Here is a 21,256-nt window from a genome sequence, read left to right as displayed (position 1 = left end):
TATATATATATATATATATATGGTGGCTTTTGTCTCTCTCTGTTTCAACTATTCTTCTTAATTAAACTGCTATATGATAATGGTAGATATAAAAGATGCTACAATGAAAAAGGTGAATCAATGGTGATACCAAATTTGTTAGGTCACTCGTAGCACTGGTTCGAAAAGAGCAGACACAGAAATCAATCAAAAAAGCGGTTTTAAGAGCATTTGGATCTTTTCTGCTTTTGATTTTATACGGAATATTAATTTTTAACACGTATAGATGATGTGGGCATGACATGTTAGAATTGTATCATAAGTTTTATGATCTATGAGCTGATTGGTACTTGTCCTTTCAATTTCTACTCTTGAAACTTGCATATTTCTAAGAGTGGAAAAGAAATGAAGGTTGGTGATTTGATTAGAGCACCATAACAACATATCATGACTTTTTATTATTTTTTTTTATTAATGCTAAGAATGGTCATTTGATTAGAAAGCACTATAACAACATATCCTGATCTTTTCGGAATTAATGGTAGAAAAAAAAAAAAACTACTGCAACTTTTAATTTTTAGTAACAAACTTAGGTGACAAACTTGCACTAACAAAGGGTATTTCTGTCATTTCAAGTCTTCAAAATCTCACCAAATCCCTCCACATCCCATCAGTATAAATTCGCTGTGTTGCGCCCAGTCCGGCCTCGAAATAATCACTGGTTTCCACTATCCGCACTTCTAGAGAGAGGCAAAGCAATCTGACATGGTTTCCACTACCGGAATGCAGATAAATAGTTGTTATAGTGAGAGATTGATCAAAAGAAAGGGAAAGATAAATAGTACAGAAGAGAATGGAGATCATGGAGGCTTCGAATGGGAATGTGTTCTTGGATTTGGAGAATGAGACGTCGTCGAACGCTGCCGAGGCGGTTGCCAAAGGTGAAGAAGAGCTTCTTTGGGCCGCGCTCGAGAGATTATCGTCCAAGAAACGGACGAATTTCGCGTTGTTGAGGCGGTCGGTGTCGGAAGCGGACGGCGGAGAAGAGAGGATCGAGACAATCGACGTGAGGAAACTGGATCGATTCAGTCGTGAGCTCGTGGTAAAGAAGGCATTGGCCACCTCCGAGCAAAATAACTACAAGCTACTCTCTGGCATCAAGCAACGACTCGATAGGTGTGTTTGTGTGTGTTTATTTATATATGTTTTTGAATTTGGGATCCTATTCTTGATTTATAAATTATTGCAAGTAAACTGAATTCAACAACATCTTTATGAAGTTTTTGAATTCAGTTCTTTGGCGTTTGAGGTACTTTAAATTTCAAAGAATCTCCTCTTCATTGTTGTATGAACATTTATTGTAAACTTGGATTTGCATATCCACAAAATTGATCATTACTAGTGATTAAAAGTCATGCCCTATTCTCGTTTCAGTGTTGTATGAACATATTTATTGTGAACTTAGATTTATTAGAGTATCTACAAAAAATTACAATTTAATTTTACTTATTTGCTTTGATTAATTTATGTTTCATATCTCATCTTAAAAAGAGTCGGATTGGAGGTGCCAACAGTTGAAGTAAGGTTCGAGAATCTTAATATCAGGGTCAACGTTCAAGTCGGCTCAAGAGCTTTGCCAACTTTGGTTAATTATGCTCGTGACTCCATCGAGGTGGATTAATTTCTGTTTAAATTCTTTATTAATTGAGGCTAATTTTTAGTCAATCTATTTTTTCAAACTTGAGGCTAATTATTAGTAATTGGATGCAGCATGTCTTAACTGGTCTGAAGATCTTCAGTCCAAAGAGGCATTCTTTAACCATCTTGAACAACGTCAGTGGTATTGTAAAACCAGGAAGGTAAAATAATTCTCTCTCATTGATTCAGCGGTGGTGCAATAAAATGTTAGTAAGGAATTTGGTTGTAAATTTGGCATGTACCAGGACAAGAATGGGATTTATTTAGTACAAATCTCTTAACTAAAAAATTTATTTTGCCCCAAAATGTAAACTACTAAAGGGAAAAATGCACAATTCGATTCTTAATAAGCACATGGATGCATGCATATTACTTATTGTTACGAACAAAAAACAAACACCACACAACGCAAAGATCTAATCTCTGAAGCCCTTACCCCAGTACACCCTCACTCTCTATCTCAGTTTTCAGTATTCTCTTTGAACAAACAATGAAAACCTTAGCACTATTATTTGGGTCAAAACCAGATTGCAACACAACCCAGGCCGAAAGCAAATTCGGGCCACAACTTAACACTTACAAAAAAAGAGTAATGCCTAAATATTGTGTTTAGCTAAAGGACGTACTTAAGTTGGAGGAGCCAATTACAATGTACTGAATTTTAAGGAGTATTGTTGTTCCCCTGTTGAATATGCTTTTAAAGGAAAACTTCTTAAGTGCAGCAAGATCACATGCAATCACAAATTCATACAGTACTTTCTGTATAAAACTAGTTTTTGTAATCCAATTTATGTCTTGGGCTCATATTTATAATTGAACTACAATAGTACAATAGGATTTGAGATGCCGTCCTTTCATTCTGATGTCATCCCGACACTTGCCATTGCATAACAACAGTTTTCGCTTTTGTGGTTGATTTAAATTAGTAATTACTAATTTGTGATACAACCCTTGTCATTGTTGCATCCATGGCAATTTATTCATCATCTGACTTCCAGTAATTGGCATTACGGAGCATGATACTAGCATCTAGCATGCAAAATCGCTGACATATTTGGAGGCCCATGGTTACATTCAAAAGATCACATTTTATATGGTTGAAGAATTGGTGAATGCAAAGTTGTCCCGAGAGTTCATGAAACTTACAAATGGATGGAGATACCTTTACTTCCTACCAAAAGTAACCTGGAGGTCCTGGAGATAAATATGTATTTTTATTATTTTTATTTTTTAATTGTTTTGCTTTACCGATGATTTTATTACTTAAAGCACACATGCCCAGTATGCCTTTCATGTTTGACGTTAACTGTATCTTGAATGTAGAACGAAAGTCAACCGTAAACAATAGGAAGAAACTCAAAGTTTCTTTTGAAATTAAACCTTGCCACCCATTCTAGTATGACCTTTTGATCAATTATCACTTTATCAGATAAAGCATGATAATAATTTTTTTTTTCCCCTTATTGTAGGAGGATTTAGTGATCTTAAACACATATTCGCTCTTGGAAACTTAAAGGGCATGATACTTGATAAGAAATGGGATCACAGATTCATGCTGGAAGATGTGAAACTGTGGAAGACTGTAAGGTTGTGAATGTTTTAAAAATGGGTGGCCCAAACAAGGAGGAAACAAAAGAAAGTAAAGTGAAGTACATTGAAAGTAAAATTCATTTTACTAGCTATCTCTTTTCTTTCGTTACTGTTGGTCCGATGGTTTTACTGTGGTTAAGGGCTGCCTAGTGACTTTATCAATTAGCTTAGTTGAAACCTTCTACTTTTGAGCTTATTTTACATCTTCAATGTTTCATTATAACGGAAGTAATTTAAGGTACTTATGTTTCTGGTTTTGAGTTTTGTTAGGATGACTTTGCTCTTGGGCCCTCCAGGTTCTGGAAAATCCACATTACTTTTAGCTCTCGCAGGGAAACTTGACCCTGACTTAAAGGTTTGTTCTTAGTACAGTTCTGTCTAAGGGCAATTATAAACATTTCTCGTCATCCCTGATTAATGTATTGATTTATATCTGAAACCCTTGTATCTGAGTCTCTTGGACCAATTTGATCTTGGAAGATGCTGTCCAAGCTGTAGATTCAGTCATTGTGCCATGACTTGTTTCTTGTGCATTAGGCTTTTTGGTTAAAGGCTCTTCAATTTAATTGGAGGAGAGAAACTGCTACAAAAGGGGAAGGGAGATAATTTTTGAAGAGATGAAAAGAGTAGTGGGTGGTAAGAAGTTATGTAGGGATAGTGGTTTTTTTCATGTTGTGCAAAAATATACTTTTTAAAGTTTGAAGTTCCAAAGGGTGAACCGTACAAGGCTCTCCCTTGGATGAATTTAAGTAGGACTCATTTTGGCCCCACTAGAGTGCAATCCATAAGCACAGACACCTTTATGTTCACACATGCACACATTATTCTTTTGTTTCAAAGTTGGCAGATCACCTCCCAAATTAAGTATTTCAATCCTTTCACAACCTTCTCTTCTATAAGAAGCAGCACACAAAGTGAATGATAGGAATGACACAATAAATTTTGTTGATCCCACTGTATTGAAACTTGTGATCCTAGAGTGGACAATATCATAATGGTTTCTCTTTTGTACAATTGAAGAACAGGCTTTTATATTTTCTAGGAAAATATCAACTTAATCTCGATTTTTATTTAGTTTCTTGTTCAAACTTCTTCCAGAGATAGAGGGTAGTCGGATTTTCCATTAGATGAAAAGCAACAATGGATGGTTTACCTTCATTGAAATTTCCATAAAATGCTAGTAAATGCTCCTCTTAACAGTTAGTATCTTGGTTTCAGAAATGTGGAACTATTACATACAATGGCCATAAGCTTGATGATTTCTGTGTTCAGAGGACTGCTTCTTACATAAGTCAAACAGATAATCACATGGCAGAACTAACTGTACGAGAAACATTGGATTTTGCTGCGAGATGTCAAGGTGCAAGCGAAGGCTTTGCAGGTTTGTTTGCTCTAATTCTTCACTGACAGCTTAACTTGTTCCAAAATTTATCTATTTAACAAGTTGGTCTATTTTAGAATTTTCTAATGTTACTTATCTTATATCTGACCTTGTATCTTCATTTGAGTTGCTTTTTCATGAGCCAACGTATTAGCTGCTGGCTGCTGAATTTTGATAGTCTAAAATTCAGGACCTTCAGGATCGCTATAGCTCTGATCCAAAAGTCAGATTTCTGACGCTCTGATAGCACTGTTAAAATTTGTTGAGTGAAAATTGGAGTAAAGGTGGAATCACACTGTTCATTTTTGTTCTTCTATTGATGGCCTCACTGAGGCTTTCTTCTTCTTCTTCTTATGGCCTTACAAGGCTTATATGATCACTTGACATAGCATGTATGCTTCCAGACTTTACTTGAACTCCACTGGTAGATTCATATATACAGTCAACCCAGTGACACCATAACAGAAGACTTAACGATTTTTTAGAGACTACATATTTATAAGGTTTTCAGTATTCATATCATGATGGAATATTCACAACTTTCAAATAGTAGCAAAAACTGCAAAACTAAATTCCTGTGTGGTGGCAAGTTGCTCCTCAATCTTTGCGAACTTTTTCCATGATTATCAATTGCAGAAGTCGTTCTTACTCATATTTATACGCATCTACTCATTTCTCATGTTGTTTCTCTTTTTCCAGTTTTTTGGGGTGTTATGGATCTTCAAGATATCTATACCAGTCTCCCAGCAATCCACCTATTATGCTCTTTCACTCTTTTGTATCTGCTTTGTTGCTAGTTTATTTCTTAGACTTCCCCATACATCGCTTTGATCTATTCACAAAATTCATACCCTTGCTATATCATTTTGTTGTCTGACTGATTTTGGTTACTGCATTTGAAATATATGATTGCTTTGTCCCAATAAAGTCATTAATTGCAACAAAATGTGGTTGTCTTCTATAAATTAGATGGGCACCTATCACAACTAAATTTTGTTGTGTTGAAATTTTATATATTCATGTATATGACTTGGTCATGTTTGTAAATAATTTATGTCAGGGCCTTGTGGTTATGCAATTGAATGGTGTGGACTCTGGCTCATTATTCACCAACTCTTCTGATCTTTTGTTGCAGGATATATGGAGGATCTCACTCGTTTGGAAAAGGAAAGGAATATACGTCCCTGTCCTGAAATAGATGCTTTTATGAAGGTTGCCTTTTTTAAAAAGATTTATCTTGCCAATCTTCTATTAATATACTTATCTCACTAAACTAATCAATTTTTTAATTATTTGAACTCTAATTCTAATACTTTCTGAAACCAAAACTAATTGGTCAGGCATCATCCATCAGTGGTAGAAAGCATAATGTCTCAACAGATTATATCTTGAAAGTGCTTGGTCTGGATATATGCTCAGAGACCCTTGTTGGTGATGATATGTTCCGCGGTATTTCAGGTGGTGAAAGAAAGAGAGTTACTACAGGTTTGTCTGTCTCTCTCTCTCACTCACTCACTCACTCACTCATGCATGCATGTGTACACATGTGGCGGCATTATTAGATGTTAATTAATGAACTTTGTTGGCTTTACTGCTTATACTTTCACACTGCTTGCTAACAAGTATACTTGATTTGCCCCTTCGCATTATAGAAATGTTGCTAGTTTCTGCCTGCTGGCGATAATTGGATCTATAATGGAGCTTTAAATTTCTTCTTGTACTTTTTACTGATGTTGTGATTGTTGATGTTAATGGAGATGCCAAAAAAACTATGTTTATTTGAAGACTCTTGATATGGATGCAATGATTGTGATTCAAAATTAATAAGTGTTCCAAATTAGATGCTGAAGGAGCATATAAATATATATGTTTATATATGAATATATCTTTTATATTTGCCTATGATGAATAGTTTTAATATTGCATATGATGTTGGGTGAGAGCCAAGGCGGCTTGCTCTGAGCTCCATTGCATAAACTGAGATATGGTCAAAGAAACTTTTTTTTATAACAGAAAGTGAGCCTTTATTTATTTATTTATTAAACTAGCGGCTTTCTAAGAAGCACGGACACGGATACGGGACATGGATACGACACAACACGGACACGGAGACACGGCAAATCCAAAAAAATTAGGACACGGACACGGCGAATAGTATATATATATTAAATATATATATGATGTAGTACTTTAAAAATTACTGAGTGTTACTATTTTTCATCAACCTCATAATGAAAAAAAATACACAAATCATAACTCATTTACTGTAATAGTGTAATGACTAGCCCTTAAATATCTATTTGTTTTGTCTAAAATTGCATATTAACCTTACAAGTTTAAAATTATTATGTATTTACCACATAAGTGAGAGAAAGTTGTTAAATAACTTCACATATTTATACTTTAACCCAATTTTCTTTCAAAAATTATCTTTTAGACCTCCGAAAATAAGACACGCGTGTCGGACACACACCCCTTGCGTGTCAGATGCGTGTCAGCGGAGTGTCCATGCCGTGTCTGAAAATTAAAAAAAATAAAAAATTTCAGACACGTTTTTTGGTGTGTTCGACACATGTCGGGGCATGTCCGACGCGTGTCGGTGTCCGACAAGTGTCTTACATGGATTCTTCGCCCATTTTGGCATGTCCGTGCTTCCTAGGCGGCTTTCCTTGTGCAGAAGATGGAGAAATCAGAAGTACGCGATTGTTGAATAAATATGATAAGATGTCAGGTCAATTACTCTTACATATTCCTTAATCATGGTACTATACGGAGTGAATGCTCAAAACTCTTTGTACATTTAAAATTGGATGTACTTTGCAAGGAAATGATTTTAACCCAATCAATAGGCCCAACCATCAATATGTATTCAAAACTTGTAGAGGTCCCCTGTGTGTTATTTTCGTGTTTTAAATAATTTGTGATTTCGATTTAATGGTTTTTACTTCTGAATTGTTTTTGTTATTTATTAAATTATATGCAATCTAGATATAATTACTAGACTGGTGATAATTAGTAGACTGTTATCTTGGTGTGGCCCCATTTGCTAGTATTCCTAGCATTGTTGGTGCCTTAGACTCCCTAAGTTACTATCTAGATACTTGCATGATTGTGTTGCTCTAGATGAGTTTGTGTGGTGGTGTTCTCCATTATGGGTTCAACTCCCCTATGTGGAAAGTGGAAACTCACCCGGTTAAAGGTATTATTTCTGGAGTAGGGATCAATGTCAATTATTAAAGTAGTTTGTTTTCTCTGGGGAAAATAAATGAGACGCAACAAAAAGATGTCTGTGCTCAAACTGAGGAACAAATTCTCATTGAGCTAGGTTCTGTGACATTCTTTCATCTAATAATAAAAGCTGACTACAATTCTGATGTAGGAGAAATGTTGATTGGGCCAAGAAAAACCTTTTTCATGGATGAAATATCTAATGGACTTGATAGCTCTTCAACATATCAAATTGTAAAATGCATTCAGAATTTTGTCCACCAAATGCAAGGAACAGTTCTTATGGCTCTTCTTCAGCCTGCACCTGAGACATTTGATCTATTTGATGATCTGGTGTTATTATCAGAAGGGCACGTGGTGTACCAAGGCCCTCGAGCAGAAGTCTTAGAATTCTTCGAATTTTTGGGTTTCCAATTGCCACCTCGTAAGGGAGTTGCAGACTTTCTTCAAGAGGTATTCTCCTTTATGATGCTTTGCTATTTTCCTAAGTACTTGCCTAATTTATTGTATTTCCAGGTAACCTCTAAGAAGGATCAAGCACAATACTGGGCTGATTCTTCGAAACCATATGTGTTCCTTCCTGTTCCAAAAATTGCAGAAGCATTTAGAAATTCCAGACATGGAACGTCTTTGGACTCCTCTCTTTCTGTTCCATTTGATAAATCCAAGATTAATGCTTCAGCTCTTTTTAAGATAAAGTTCCCAGTGTCAAATTCAGAGCTTTTTAAAGCATGCTTTGCAAGAGAGCAAATTCTCATCAGCAGGCACCGGTCTCTTTATATTTTCAGAACATGTCAGGTATGTTTTAACTTAATGCTACTATGATCTAATAATTGTCTTTAGATTCTTTTAGATTTAAACTGCTTATAATTTTGTGATTACAAATGTAGTACGTACCTTGTTATTCATGAGGCAGATCTACTTTTTCTTGTTCTAATCTTAGAGTGCCCGGTTGGATTCAGGACTTGGGCATAATGTGGCTTGAAGCAGGGAACAAGGATATTAATTTTTATAGGAATACTTTGTTTAATTAGAAAAACAGAACACATGCTGCCTCCAATGATGAGGCTGGATATCATTGGCCTGAAAATTACTGAGGATAACGATTTTCAGGAAAACATCCTGGTTGGATCTTTCTCTGGCCAACAATGAGCTACCGTGTCAGATATCCTAGGATTAGTTGTTTTTGAGTTAACAAAAGATTTCTCTCCAGTTTTTATAATGTTGTGGACGATCATAACTTCTTTCTATAAAGTTGGATAAATTTTCATATCTGAAGAGGAGGGTGAATGTTGCTTTTTGGTCGATTCTATGGGGATTTTAACTTGAAATTAAGTGGAGTGGATATAATTTAGAATATGGGAATAAGAAGTGCTCAATGAAACTGGGGCTCCTCATAAGGGATACAAATCTTTGGGTGGTTGACTTTTTTTTGGCATTCAAGTATTTTTTTTTTCTCTCTCTCCCTCTTTTTTTTTTTTTTTTCTTCCCAAAAGTTCAAGCAAACACACACTCGCTTTATAATTTTGCCCCCACCGGAATTCGAACACTCAACCTCCCCAAAGAGGGAGGAGAGCTTATACCATCTAGGCTAGAGCCTATTGGTTAGTATTCAAGCATCTTTGACTAGAAAGATTTCATTGAGGTGGTCAATTAATTTTGTCCAGCAGTGAAGGCTCATATTGTGCAGCATTCCTTGATTGTGAACAGAGGAATAGAGGAAGAGTTGATGGATATTTCATTGTATGAGCTCAATTGATACTGTGTACAAGATCTTGACAGTCACATTCCTCTAAAATCAAAAGTGTTCTGATTTTTCAATTTTTTCATTTCACTTACCTCAATTGCTCGTGGCAGGCAAATGTTTTTAAGTGCTTATATGGAATGACAGCACAATGCTAAACAGAATACAGATTAGGCATTTTGTGTTAGGTGGATACAAATAATTACTACAATCAATTGATGGAAATGTATGTTGGGTTTTAGTGTTTACCTTATAGGAACTGGATGGAAGCCTTGGAAGGTAAGCATCCTTCAGAGCCATTAATTATCAATATTTTACTTAGCCTGTAGGAAAAATGGTAAAAAGTGCATTGAAATGTTTTCACTATTACTATTACTATTACTATTACTCTCTAAATTATTTTTCCCAATTAATACTGTATAAAATTTTTGTAACTAGTTATAACTTATAATTGATATCTTATACTTTTGGAACTTCATGTAGCGTATACCTCAGTAGAAATATAAAAAGAAGATGGAGAGAATTGTGTAAAGGCTTGAATGAGATAAATCACTCATTCACAACTCGAGAATTTATAGATAAAAAGAGCACATGCTCATATTACAAGAAAGGAAACTAAATCAAATCTAAATCGAATCACAGCATATTCTAAAGCATACTATAGCATAATCAAATCTCTACTACTATGGTAAGTCATTCCATAAATCGTGGTCGTCATATATGCTAACACTCCCCCTCAAGTTGGTGCGTGGATATCTGAAACGTCCAACTTTGACAATGCATTTTCAAACACAATCTTGCAGAAGCCCTTTGTAAGAATCTATAAGTTGCACAGTGAAAATCTGACTAGCAATGATTTTCTCTCACATGAAGTGCCGATCAACAAATCAAAAATGTCTCCTCAGACCATAAACAATTAACAATATCTCCTCAGACCATTTCCCTTCACATGTTTAAAATAGGTAGATGGAAGAATAAACAATGTCTCCTCAGACCATTTCCTTTCATACATATGTTTAAACAATGTAGATGAAAGAATCAATAATGTGTCCTCAGACCATAAAAAAGAAACAACTGTCTCCTCAGACCATAAAAAAGAATAACTATGTCTCCTTATTGAGGTCTGACCGCCCTGCCTACCCGACACCTCCCGGATGGCCATTAGACCATTCCCGAATGGGTGGTGCCAAACTCACAATGCCCTCATTGCAGTCGGACCACCCTGTCTCTGATACCAAGTAGAAATATAAAAAGAAGGAGAGAATTGTGTAAAGGCTTGAATGAGATGAATCACTCATTCACAACTCTAGTATTTATAGATAAAAAGAGCACATGCTCATATTACAAGAAATGAAACTAAATCAAATCTAAATCGAATCACAGCATATTCTAAAGCATATTCTATAGCATAATCAAATCTCTGCTACTATGGTAAGTCATTCCATAAATCGTGGTTATCATATATGCTAACAACCTCATTTTCTTTTTTGTGTTAGTAAATTTACAGGTGGCATTAATAGGAGTTGTCACGTGCACACTGTTTTTACGAACAACAATACATCCTACAGATGAGATAAATGGCAATCTGTATCTATCTTGTTTGTTTTTTGGACTGGTGCACATAATGTTCGATGGATTTTCTGAGATATCTCTTATGATCTTTCGACTTCCTGTTTTTTACAAGCAAAGAGATAGTTTCTTTCATCCCACATGGGCATGGTCTTTTTCTAGCTGGATTTTGCATATACCCTACTCAGTCATTGAAGCTGTTGTATGGTCTTGTGTTGTGTACTACACTGTTGGTTTTGCCCCTGGTGCTGGGAGGTATCTCCTGCTTGTTCAGTCAATCTTGTTGATATTTATTCATATTTTGTTCGTAGTCATCCTCCCCTTTCTATATGTTCCAGGTTTTTCCGCTCCACATTTTTGTTCTTTTCCTTGCACCAAATGGCATTGGGTCTCTTCCGGATGATAGCTTCCATTGCAAGAGATATGATCATTGCCAACACATTTGGGCCAGGTGGGCTCCTTGTTATATTCTTGTTGGGTGGATTTATCCTTCCAAAAGGTACATTTGGTAGTTTTCGTTAGCTGGAACGTACAAGTAGGTGACATTTAGTGACCAGGTTCCTCTACTTTCAGAAATGATTAAGCCATGGTGGGATTGGGTATTTTGGATGTCACCACTATCCTATGCGCAACGGGCAATTTCTGTTAATGAATTTACTGCCACAAGATGGATGAAGGTGCGCTTTATAACTAGTGGACAGCTGGATGTTCTTTTGTGTAGAACTACATTGCTTCATCTAGGACAAAATTAGCGATAAATCATAAATGTCTTGACTACCTTTTATTGTGGATCACTACTGAATCAGACTTACTGGTTTGGAGAACTATCACTTTACAGAGATCTGTCAGTGGAAACATTACAGTTGGAGACAATGTTCTCCAATCACATAGTCTACCCAGAGAAAATTATTGGTATTGGCTTGGAGTTGGTTTTCTATTACTCTACTCCTTGCTTTGCAATATCATAATGTATTTGGCATTGGCCTACTTTAAACGTAAGTTTGTTTAGACTCTTTTCTTGTTTATCTCTTTTAATGTTGTTTAAGCAAGACTATTGATTTATATCTATCTCTACTCATATTCTTTATTGAATATATACGAGCCATAATAACTGCTATACCTCTGCTCTTATTTTGCATTGCATATACAAGTCATGATATACCTCTGTTGTTTGATCCTGCAGCTATCACAAAAACCCAGGCAGTGATTTCATTTAGTGGCATAGAGGAGAATTCAGCTGGGGATGCTGGTAAGTTATCCTTTCCTTCTAACACCATTAAACTGTTTATCTTCTGCATTAGTGGTTATATTGGACCAGTCTCCTCCAAACTGGATTGTAATATTCAAAACAATTGTTTTAGAATTTCCCTTTAACATGTACTATACTTGATCGGGCAGGAAGAGATGAGGAACCTATATTGGGTCGACTAGCTTTAGAGGATGGAGTTAAAAAGAAGGGAATGATTCTTCCATTTACACCATTAACAATGACTTTCCATAATGTCAACTACTTTGTTGACATGCCAAAGGTTAGGTGGTCAAACAGTTTTGGTTCTTTTAGTTTCCTTTATATCACCTGATGTAAAATCAATTTATTTTTGAGCTTTTCAGGAAATGAATGTGAAAGGTATGAAGGAAAATAAGTTGCAACTCTTATCAAATGTGAGTGGAGTATTTAGACCAGGTGTTCTTACTGCATTAGTTGGTTCTAGTGGAGCTGGGAAGACCACTTTGCTGGATGTGCTTGCTGGTAGGAAGAGTGGTGGATGCATACAAGGGGACATTAGGATTTCAGGATACCCAAAAGAACAACATACATTTGCAAGAATTTCAGGGTATGTTGAACAAAATGATATACATTCTCCTCAAGTGACAGTTTGGGAATCTCTCTGTTTCTCTTCATGTCTTCGCCTTCCCAAGGAGATGGACAAAGAAAAAAGAAATGTTAGTTGCTGCCGAACTCTGCATATAATATATATGCTTCTTGGGCTTTTCTATTATATTTCATAAAACGGTTCACCATCATGTTCTGCAGGAGTTTGTTGAAGAAGTGATGAGATTAGTAGAGCTTGTCACTTTAAGGCATGCTTTGGTAGGTTTGCCAGGCAGTACTGGCTTATCCACAGAGCAAAGAAAACGTTTAACGATTGCAGTGGAACTTGTTGCAAATCCTTCTATAATCTTTATGGATGAACCTACATCTGGACTTGATGCACGAGCTGCAGCCATTGTAATGCGAACTGTTCGTAGTACTGTTGATACTGGAAGAACGGTGGTTTGCACCATTCATCAACCAAGTATTGATATATTTGAAGCATTTAATGAGGTTGGTGAGATTAATATTCATGATGTTTATTGACTATTATATACAATATGTACTACTGTAATTTTACATCGGTGTTTCAATGTGCAGCTACTTCTTATGAAACAAGGGGGCCAAATAATCTATGGAGGGAAGCTTGGTGAAAAGTCACAAACTTTGATAAACTATTTTCAGGTGAGGCTGCGTGTTTGTCTTTACTAACTTCAGTTCTTGTAGATCTCTCTGGTTTATTCTCTTTTAGGAGGAAAAAGATAACCAACTGAAACAAAAATTATACTGTTCAACCGTTACACCATCATAAAGTTGGATCTATCTGGTTTATGCTTCTTGATTTTTGAATTCACAAATGTAATATTGGATTTATTGTGGTCAGAGATAGTCACTTACATAACATAGACAAGGACATGGCCACATGGACCGCATGACAAAAAGGGAACACATTATCACGTCAAAATTCTAAAAATTACAACACAGTGAAAGGTGTAGGGGAGACAAATCAACATGCAATTTTTTATTTTTTTTATACTTGTATGTAATATGATATGTCATATGCATTATCATAGTTGTCAGGAATTATGTCTCAAATTCCTAGTTCGATTAGATTTTTATTAAATGTAATTTTTTGTTTAGAAAATATCTTGTTGGGCATTTGATTTAGGCCAGAAGGAATTGTTTTCCTTTTCTAACAACGAACTTGGGTTAAGATTTATAAATAAATACCTAGTTTATTCGATTGAGATTCATGAGAAAGGTGGTCGACTCCTGAAAGCGATGGATCTGTGAGAGAGATGTGAGGCAGAGGCAGAAAGAACATCAGAGAATTGAAGTGGCCATTGCTCAGAGCTCAGGCCAAACAGGGGGGTTGAGCATGGAAGTGGGAATTGTTTCACGGCTTAGGACAGTATTTGTGTCAGTGTTTCAAGAGTTGCTTCATTCATGGACATAACCAGGGTTTTGCTGAACCACATTAAATATTATTTTTTTGGATCTCAGTGTGGATACTCTTAGAGCCTTCCACATAGATATGACTGGTATCATAATTCATAACTGAAGGATCATCATGGGAGTTTGATATGTGATCCCGAATGCCTAATTAATAGTTTATAACTTTTTATCTTAGTGTAAACTAGTAATCATAATAACTAGGAGTTGATAATGTTGCCTTTTCTTGTGCAGGGTATTAACGGTATCCCTCCTATTCCTGGTGGTTACAATCCTGCAACTTGGATGATTGAGATCAGTACACCCGCATCTGAAGAGAGAATTGGTCAAGACTTGGCAGAGATATACAAAAATTCAGAGCAATATAGGTGATCTTTATCAAAAAAAATTTTTTTTTAATATTGCTGGTTTTTGTAGAGGGGTTGCAGAGAATGTGTTCTAGGGAATCTAAGTGGATCAAGAGTGACCGAAGAATATAACCAAATGAGGGAAGAAAGGTGTGAGGTAGGCCCAACCAATCAAAATGCACCATTCAAGTTGGTTGAGAGCAGTTTTTATGAGTGTGGGACCAACCAACTTAAATGGTGCATGTGGATTAGTTGGGCATACCAATGACATGGTATGCCCGGCTCACCCAATATCTACTCTTGAGGTAGGGGAGAGAACTTAGGCAAGAGCGCCAAAAGATCATAAGGGGGATGGGATTTACGTTGAAATCATGAGTTCATGACCCTCACGTCACCGGGTACCCTTATTTATAGGGGTCTTGGCAAGTGGTGACACGTGCCTTGGTACGGCTTACTCCATAGTTGCACCCATGCACCTTAGTTGCTCCTGGTTGAGGCACGATCATTCTCGACTGAGGTCCCAAGCCAATATCCTCATTCTTGTAGCCACCCAATGAGCCCCTCATTGAAGCCACACCATGCCACTTCAAACCCTTTTTCCCGTTTGGGATCATGACGTGCCGCAACCAGGCAACTGGCATGTTCCTCTACGCAATTTCCCGCCACAATACTTCCTGGGTGAGGGTCATAGGTTCACTGTATTACCTAACCTCTGTGGGCAGTCTATGTAACTGTCTTGCAGCAGTTAAAAGTAGCAGGGGTGTACATGGGTAGGATTGGTTTGGTTTAGACATAAAACTAAAACTAGTCCAATTCCAACGGTTTCATAATTGAAACCAATCTGAGGGCTTTAAAACCTATCCAGTCCATAAAATATAGGATTGGTTCTAGGGATTGGGTTTTCCAAAACTATTGGGCTGTTTAGGATCTAATGTCACAAATTCCCAATTATACACTTGGGATAAATGAAAATCTGCAATCAGGAAGAGAAATATGAACCATGAGAATTTTAATGTAACACAAACACATTTACAATTATATACTTGGTCTTTTTGGGACCCAAATCCGCGAACGATAGCTTTGAATTCACGTATCAAATGAGCAACCCTAGACATGGCACCTTACCTCTGAGGTATCACCCTGCATCTATAGTGTAATGGCTGACTGTGACTCCCGGTTGTATTAGAGGTCTCGTGCAATACATTACTGTACTTAAAGCTTCCTTCTTCAATAGGATCACTGAATCAGAGGACAACATACGTGCACTTCCTCAAGTACAACCTCTTTCACCGAGATCTCCTTAATTCTTCTGGGGAAGTTAAGATCAAAGATATTTTAATTGTGTCCCATTTGGGAAGCGCGGGCATTGAAGTTTAGAATGAGTCCCGTTGGTGTGGCTGCCACAGGCGTGGGCCTTGAGGGTGTGGGCATGAGCCTCACAGGCGAGAACCCGTCATGTTCTCGGTGAAGACGGGTCCATACCTTGGGGTGTATGGACCTGTCTGCAGGCAGGCGTGACACTTGTGTTCAGCACTTTTCAGCACTCATGTTTGGCCCTGTGTGGGCATAGGTTACTCTACGATTTTTGTCTTGTTTTGTTCTCAAACTGAATTATCCCTTATTTGTTCATTCAATCCTCTCTTAACTCTTTATTTTATTATCTAGGGAGGTTGAAGAATCCATTAAGCGTATGAGCATTCCATCTGTTGACTCAGTGCCGTTACATTTTGCTTCCACGTATTCTCAAAATGTGCTGTCTCAGTTCAGAATTTGCCTCTGGAAACAAAATATTGTATATTGGAGAAGTCCATGGTACAATGCTGTGAGACTATTCTTTACTACAATGAGTGCATTAATACTTGGCTCAATATTTTGGGATGTTGGTACAAGAAGGTAAATTTTCATTTTCTTCAATCCCTAATTTTGGATAATGCTCCTTTACTTGTTTCATTTTGGGAATTGATAAGTGATCAAACTTCACAGCCTCTTAGGAATATGGAATGAATTTGAGTTATACGAGGCTGACTTTTAAGATCTTCAAAAAGAGAACAGGGGCCAAACCAGTGAGAAATATATAATAACCTATGATTAATCGAGAATTGGCATAAATTGGGTGAATGATGTTAAAAGAATCTCGAAATTGAATACATCGGGACCATCTGGGGTAAATGTTGAGTTTGTTGTCTCTGTAACTCAAAATGTTTTGCATGAGCTGTCTTTTGTTTGTGTATGGGACCTTAGTTGTAAATGTTGGTGGTTGAAACATGGGTTTTTAGAGCGCTTACTTTGTTATTATTTGTTAAAATATAAATTAATATATGCAAATATCATTGTGAACATGATTTTCATCTGTTAGTTTCTCTTTTTTACTGCAAGTTTGTTCTGAGAGGTATTTGGCCAGCTATTTGGTGTATTGTTTCGTATACTGTAGGGACTCGACTCAAAACTTGCTTGTTGTTATGGGAGCTCTTTATAGCGCGTGCCTGTTTCTTGGGGTCAATAATGCTTCTTCAGTACAGCCAATAGTTTCAATTGAGAGAATAGTTTTCTACAGAGAGAGAGCAGCTGGAATGTACTCCCCGTTTCCATATGCAGCAGCCCAGGCAAGTATCTTGATATTGAGACTCTATATTTTAGTGGGAAACAAGATCCTGGAAAGAAATGAGTTCATTCTGCTGGATAGGGTGAATAGCGTTGTTGTTATTGTCATTGCGAGCTTTATTGTAATATGATTTTCATGCTAAGAGCTAAATTTAGCCATTCCACCTCACCAAACAAAAGATGAAGTTAATTTTTTTTCCTTTTTTTTCGAAAGTTCAAGTTCAAGCAAAAACATACACCCACTATATATTATGCCTCCACCGAGGCTCTAACACTCAACCTCCCCATTTGGGGAGGAGAGCTTATACCATTTGGGCTAGTGCCCATTGGTACAAAAGGTGAAGTTGTTTTCCCATTAAGCTGTAAAAGATTTTGCCGGCAAAGATTTGGAGCTTTACACTAATGACCAAGTCAAAATATATACTTGCTAATATCTAACCATTGCGAAGTGATAAAAAGAAAAATAAAAAATGTATTTGTAAAACTATTTTAGAAGAAAAAGTAATGAGGGTTTTCTAATACCATTTCCATCATCAACTTTTCCAAACACTAGATAGAACCTGAACAAAACTTCTGGATTTACAGTTCTTGTTAACATTTGACTATTGGGCAATGAATATTATTGATTGTCACATTGACAGGGACTTGTGGAGTTACCATACGTGGCAGTGCAGACAATATTATATGGTGTCATTACATACTTGATGATTAACTTTGAGAAGACAGTTGGTAAGAATCTGAGTTTTCCTTTGGAGATGCTTTTTGAAGTGCGGCATTTCTTTATGACACCTTAAAACCCATAGCTCTTTTCATTTTTATCCCGAGAAATATTTCACCTTCAATATACCATGACATCACTAATGAAAACTTTACTTAAGGGTAATGTTAAGATTATATCTACTTAGATGCATCCAAATCAAATTTTGTATATTGTTTTACACTAGCTAGAATATCGCTTTGTGTGTAACTCAAGTTGACTACATGGTGCTCCAAATTTTAATGATTTAAAGATGAATAAAATTTATCTGTAATTAAAAGATAACTTGTGATCCCATTGTTATTAAAAGCAGTATGCATGGATATTGTCAGGCCAAGCTTGCTACTCTGTGGTGGCTCATAAATTAGTTCGTCTGGATTTCCAACTTTTTGGCTCTACATTTTTCGGCATTCTCTGTTCACGATCTATTGTCCATAATCGCTTACTTTTCTTTTGGATTCAGATTTTGTACATATTTACAGTAGTTCATCGATGAACCCACTTTCCACCCCTCCCAAAAATAATAATAAATTAATTAATAGAAATAAAGAATATAATATGATTTGGATATGTCATGTGAGTGATTTTAATGGAAATGCTATTTTATTAAATGCATGTTTCTCCTGTTTTACAGGAAAATTTTCTCTCTACATTCTGTTCATGTTTCTCACCTTCACATACTATACCTTCTACGGCATGATGGTTGTTGGACTAACACCTTCTCAACACTTGGCTGCTGTCGTTTCTTCTGCAATTTACTCGCTATGGAATCTGTTCTCCGGTTTTCTTGTTCCAAAACCAGTAAGCAGTATATTATTCTTCACACAACAATTCATTGCTTTTACAACCAGATTATAATAAATGGTTGTACTGTTCTGTTCACAATGGCATTCTGGTTTTCGGCAACCTTGACTCACAATTCTCTTAAGTCTTAATTAAATTTGTTCAGGCCGAGTAGTCAAGATCATAAACTTAGCACAGACTGTTCAGTGGTTCATCTAAACTATTATTTGTTTTCCAAATTTAACTATTATAGATATCACTATGTAATCTTTCACTTAACATCTTAACACCTAATACTAACATTTTTGAGAAAGTAGGACTAGGTTACAACCCTTAGTAATTGTTATTAACATTTTCATCTGCATAACACATCTTATGCAGTGGAGGACTTCAGTAAATGTTGGTAAATAATTCTCCAAATTAATTATATAAAATATTTGTTTAAGATGAAAAGGAAAAATTGTAACTTCTGAAATTATATTTGTATGTGGAGTTTATTTGTTTAATTGATACAGAAAATCCCGAGATGGTGGATCTGGTTCTACTACATCTGCCCAGTTTCATGGACTCTACGAGGCATCATTAGCTCTCAGCTCGGTGACGTGGGAACAAAGGTTGTAGGATCTCCTGGTTTTGAGGGCTCTGTGAAAGAGTATTTGGAGGTTAGTCTTGGTTATGGCCCTGGGATGATTGGGGTTTCAGCGGCAGTCCTTGTTGTCTTTGGCATCTTCTTCTTTAGTGTCTTTGCTCTCTCTATCAAACTCATCAACTTCCAGAAAAGATGAATTGTTTTTCACCAGATTCCAGCAACGTACTTTCTGATTGCATTCATATGCTTATTGATGCAAATATATTTGTATTATTAAATATTGTTTGAGTTCATGTTGTTTATTTAAATAAATGAATTGGAGTGATACCTCCTCAACATATAAATTCTGTACCTATTAGATGATAGGCAGCAGCATTGTTACTGTTGGGATGATGTGCCTTGAAGCCAATGAATGGAGTGTAATTGACGTTTATTGTTAAAAAAAAAAAAAAAAAAATCTGTGGTTTTAATGCTTTTATATGGTGAATACTGTGTATTGATCAGTCCATGAAATTAATCGATGTGCTCTTTGACTATGCGCGAGTTGATTTATATGTATGATGGATGTTCATGCACGGGAAAAATGAATTAGGAATATGATGCATTATTATAAATATGTTCTAATTCGACGATAGAGGCTGCGAAGAATTTGAACTGAATTGATGATAAGTTGAGAATTGCGATAAGCATCATAGTTATTAATGTTATGGCAATTTGATTCTCAAGTATGATAGAGCTATGGATCTTTACCTTGATCAGTGACTTTAAAATATACTCTCAACACTACATCTTCGTGCATTGATAGAATGATTTTTGTATATATATTTTATCGTAGATATGTTATTTTATTGAGAGGACTTTTTATGTGATTAAACAAGAATAATCAAGGAGCAAAAATAAGTGATTAAATGTGCAATTGGATTGATGGCGAATTTTATTTAATCAAATGGCAAATTCTTTGTGGAGGGGTTTTATCGTAAATTAGCATGTGATTTAACCTTTAAGATCCTCACTCTGGCCCAATACTGGAAGTTAATTAAGGAGCGTGGATATAGTGAAAAGGTTGTAGATGTGCTAAGGGCACTTCTATTTGTGTAGGATGTGCCTATGAGAAATTTTAGAGATTTGTCTATTACAAACAAGACAAATACACTCTTCTTCTTATTTGCTCTCTTTAAAGGTCTCACTAGCCTTCACTTAGAGATTCCATAGACGGGACATAGGGGTAATATCTCAGAGAAAATAAGTTAATTTGTAAGAGCAAGGATTTGCAAAGAAGAAGCCTAAGGATCTTAAGACTTGAAGCCTAAGGATCTTTACACAAAGAGATTGGTCTTCAAGGGTGATAATCTTTACACCTCATACACTATTTTTTAAAAGGTGAACTGTCTCTAAACAAAACCTAGCTTGGTTCGATTTCATGCTCCGAACATAAAACCCATTGGCCATTTCCCAACGGTAACTTGTCATCTTGAAAACTTAGGTATGGGAGTGTTACTGTTGAAAAATCTTACCCTAGTTCATTGAAATAAAATCTAACATAAATAATTAAATCAATGTTATTATATATTATGATCGAAAAGTTTACCCCACTAATCAAGTTGAAGGGGAAAGAAAAGAAACGGTATGGAAATGGGTTTACAACTATGCAGTGCAGGCGCAGACACAAATAAGACAACACAGATACGAAATAATGACACAATATGATACGAATACGTCGATACA

General features: G+C 36.1%; 1 protein-coding gene across 1 annotated transcript; it reads left to right on the top strand.

The window, feature by feature from the left end:
• Nucleotides 1-344: 344 nt before the first annotated feature.
• LOC132269349 (ABC transporter G family member 31-like) lies at nucleotides 345-20,111 on the top strand. Its single transcript, XM_059770511.1, has 24 exons — nucleotides 345-1,155; nucleotides 1,531-1,651; nucleotides 1,750-1,838; nucleotides 3,538-3,622; nucleotides 4,486-4,648; nucleotides 5,784-5,860; nucleotides 5,989-6,133; nucleotides 8,028-8,329; nucleotides 8,393-8,674; nucleotides 11,128-11,444; nucleotides 11,528-11,688; nucleotides 11,763-11,866; nucleotides 12,028-12,184; nucleotides 12,373-12,405; nucleotides 12,588-12,718; nucleotides 12,801-13,133; nucleotides 13,225-13,515; nucleotides 13,603-13,686; nucleotides 14,689-14,822; nucleotides 16,467-16,694; nucleotides 17,233-17,404; nucleotides 18,044-18,131; nucleotides 18,794-18,960; nucleotides 19,458-20,111. Exons 1-24 carry the CDS (start codon nucleotides 833-835, stop codon nucleotides 19,725-19,727), a joined length of 4,257 nt encoding a protein of 1,418 aa, XP_059626494.1. The 5' UTR covers nucleotides 345-832; the 3' UTR covers nucleotides 19,728-20,111.
• Nucleotides 20,112-21,256: the final 1,145 nt, after the last annotated feature.

The sequence above is a fragment of the Cornus florida genome, unplaced genomic scaffold (genome assembly GCF_030987335.1).
Source record: "Cornus florida cultivar Cherokee Brave unplaced genomic scaffold, ASM3098733v1 CherokeeBrave_3.0.0_Hap2_Chr08, whole genome shotgun sequence".
NCBI classification, from domain to species: Eukaryota; Viridiplantae; Streptophyta; class Magnoliopsida; order Cornales; family Cornaceae; genus Cornus; species Cornus florida.
This window is presented reverse-complemented; position numbering and strand designations above follow the sequence as displayed.

Bases quoted from the DNA above. Each gene is read 5' to 3' on its own strand.
- LOC132269349 (XM_059770511.1), top strand. From the start codon at position 833: ATGGAGATCATGGAGGCTTCGAATGGGAATGTGTTCTTGGATTTGGAG. The intron at 5,861-5,988 runs GTTGCCTTTTTT...CTAATTGGTCAG, and splicing joins AAATAGATGCTTTTATGAAG to GCATCATCCATCAGTGGTAG. The intron at 11,445-11,527 runs GTATCTCCTGCT...TATATGTTCCAG, and splicing joins TTTGCCCCTGGTGCTGGGAG to GTTTTTCCGCTCCACATTTT.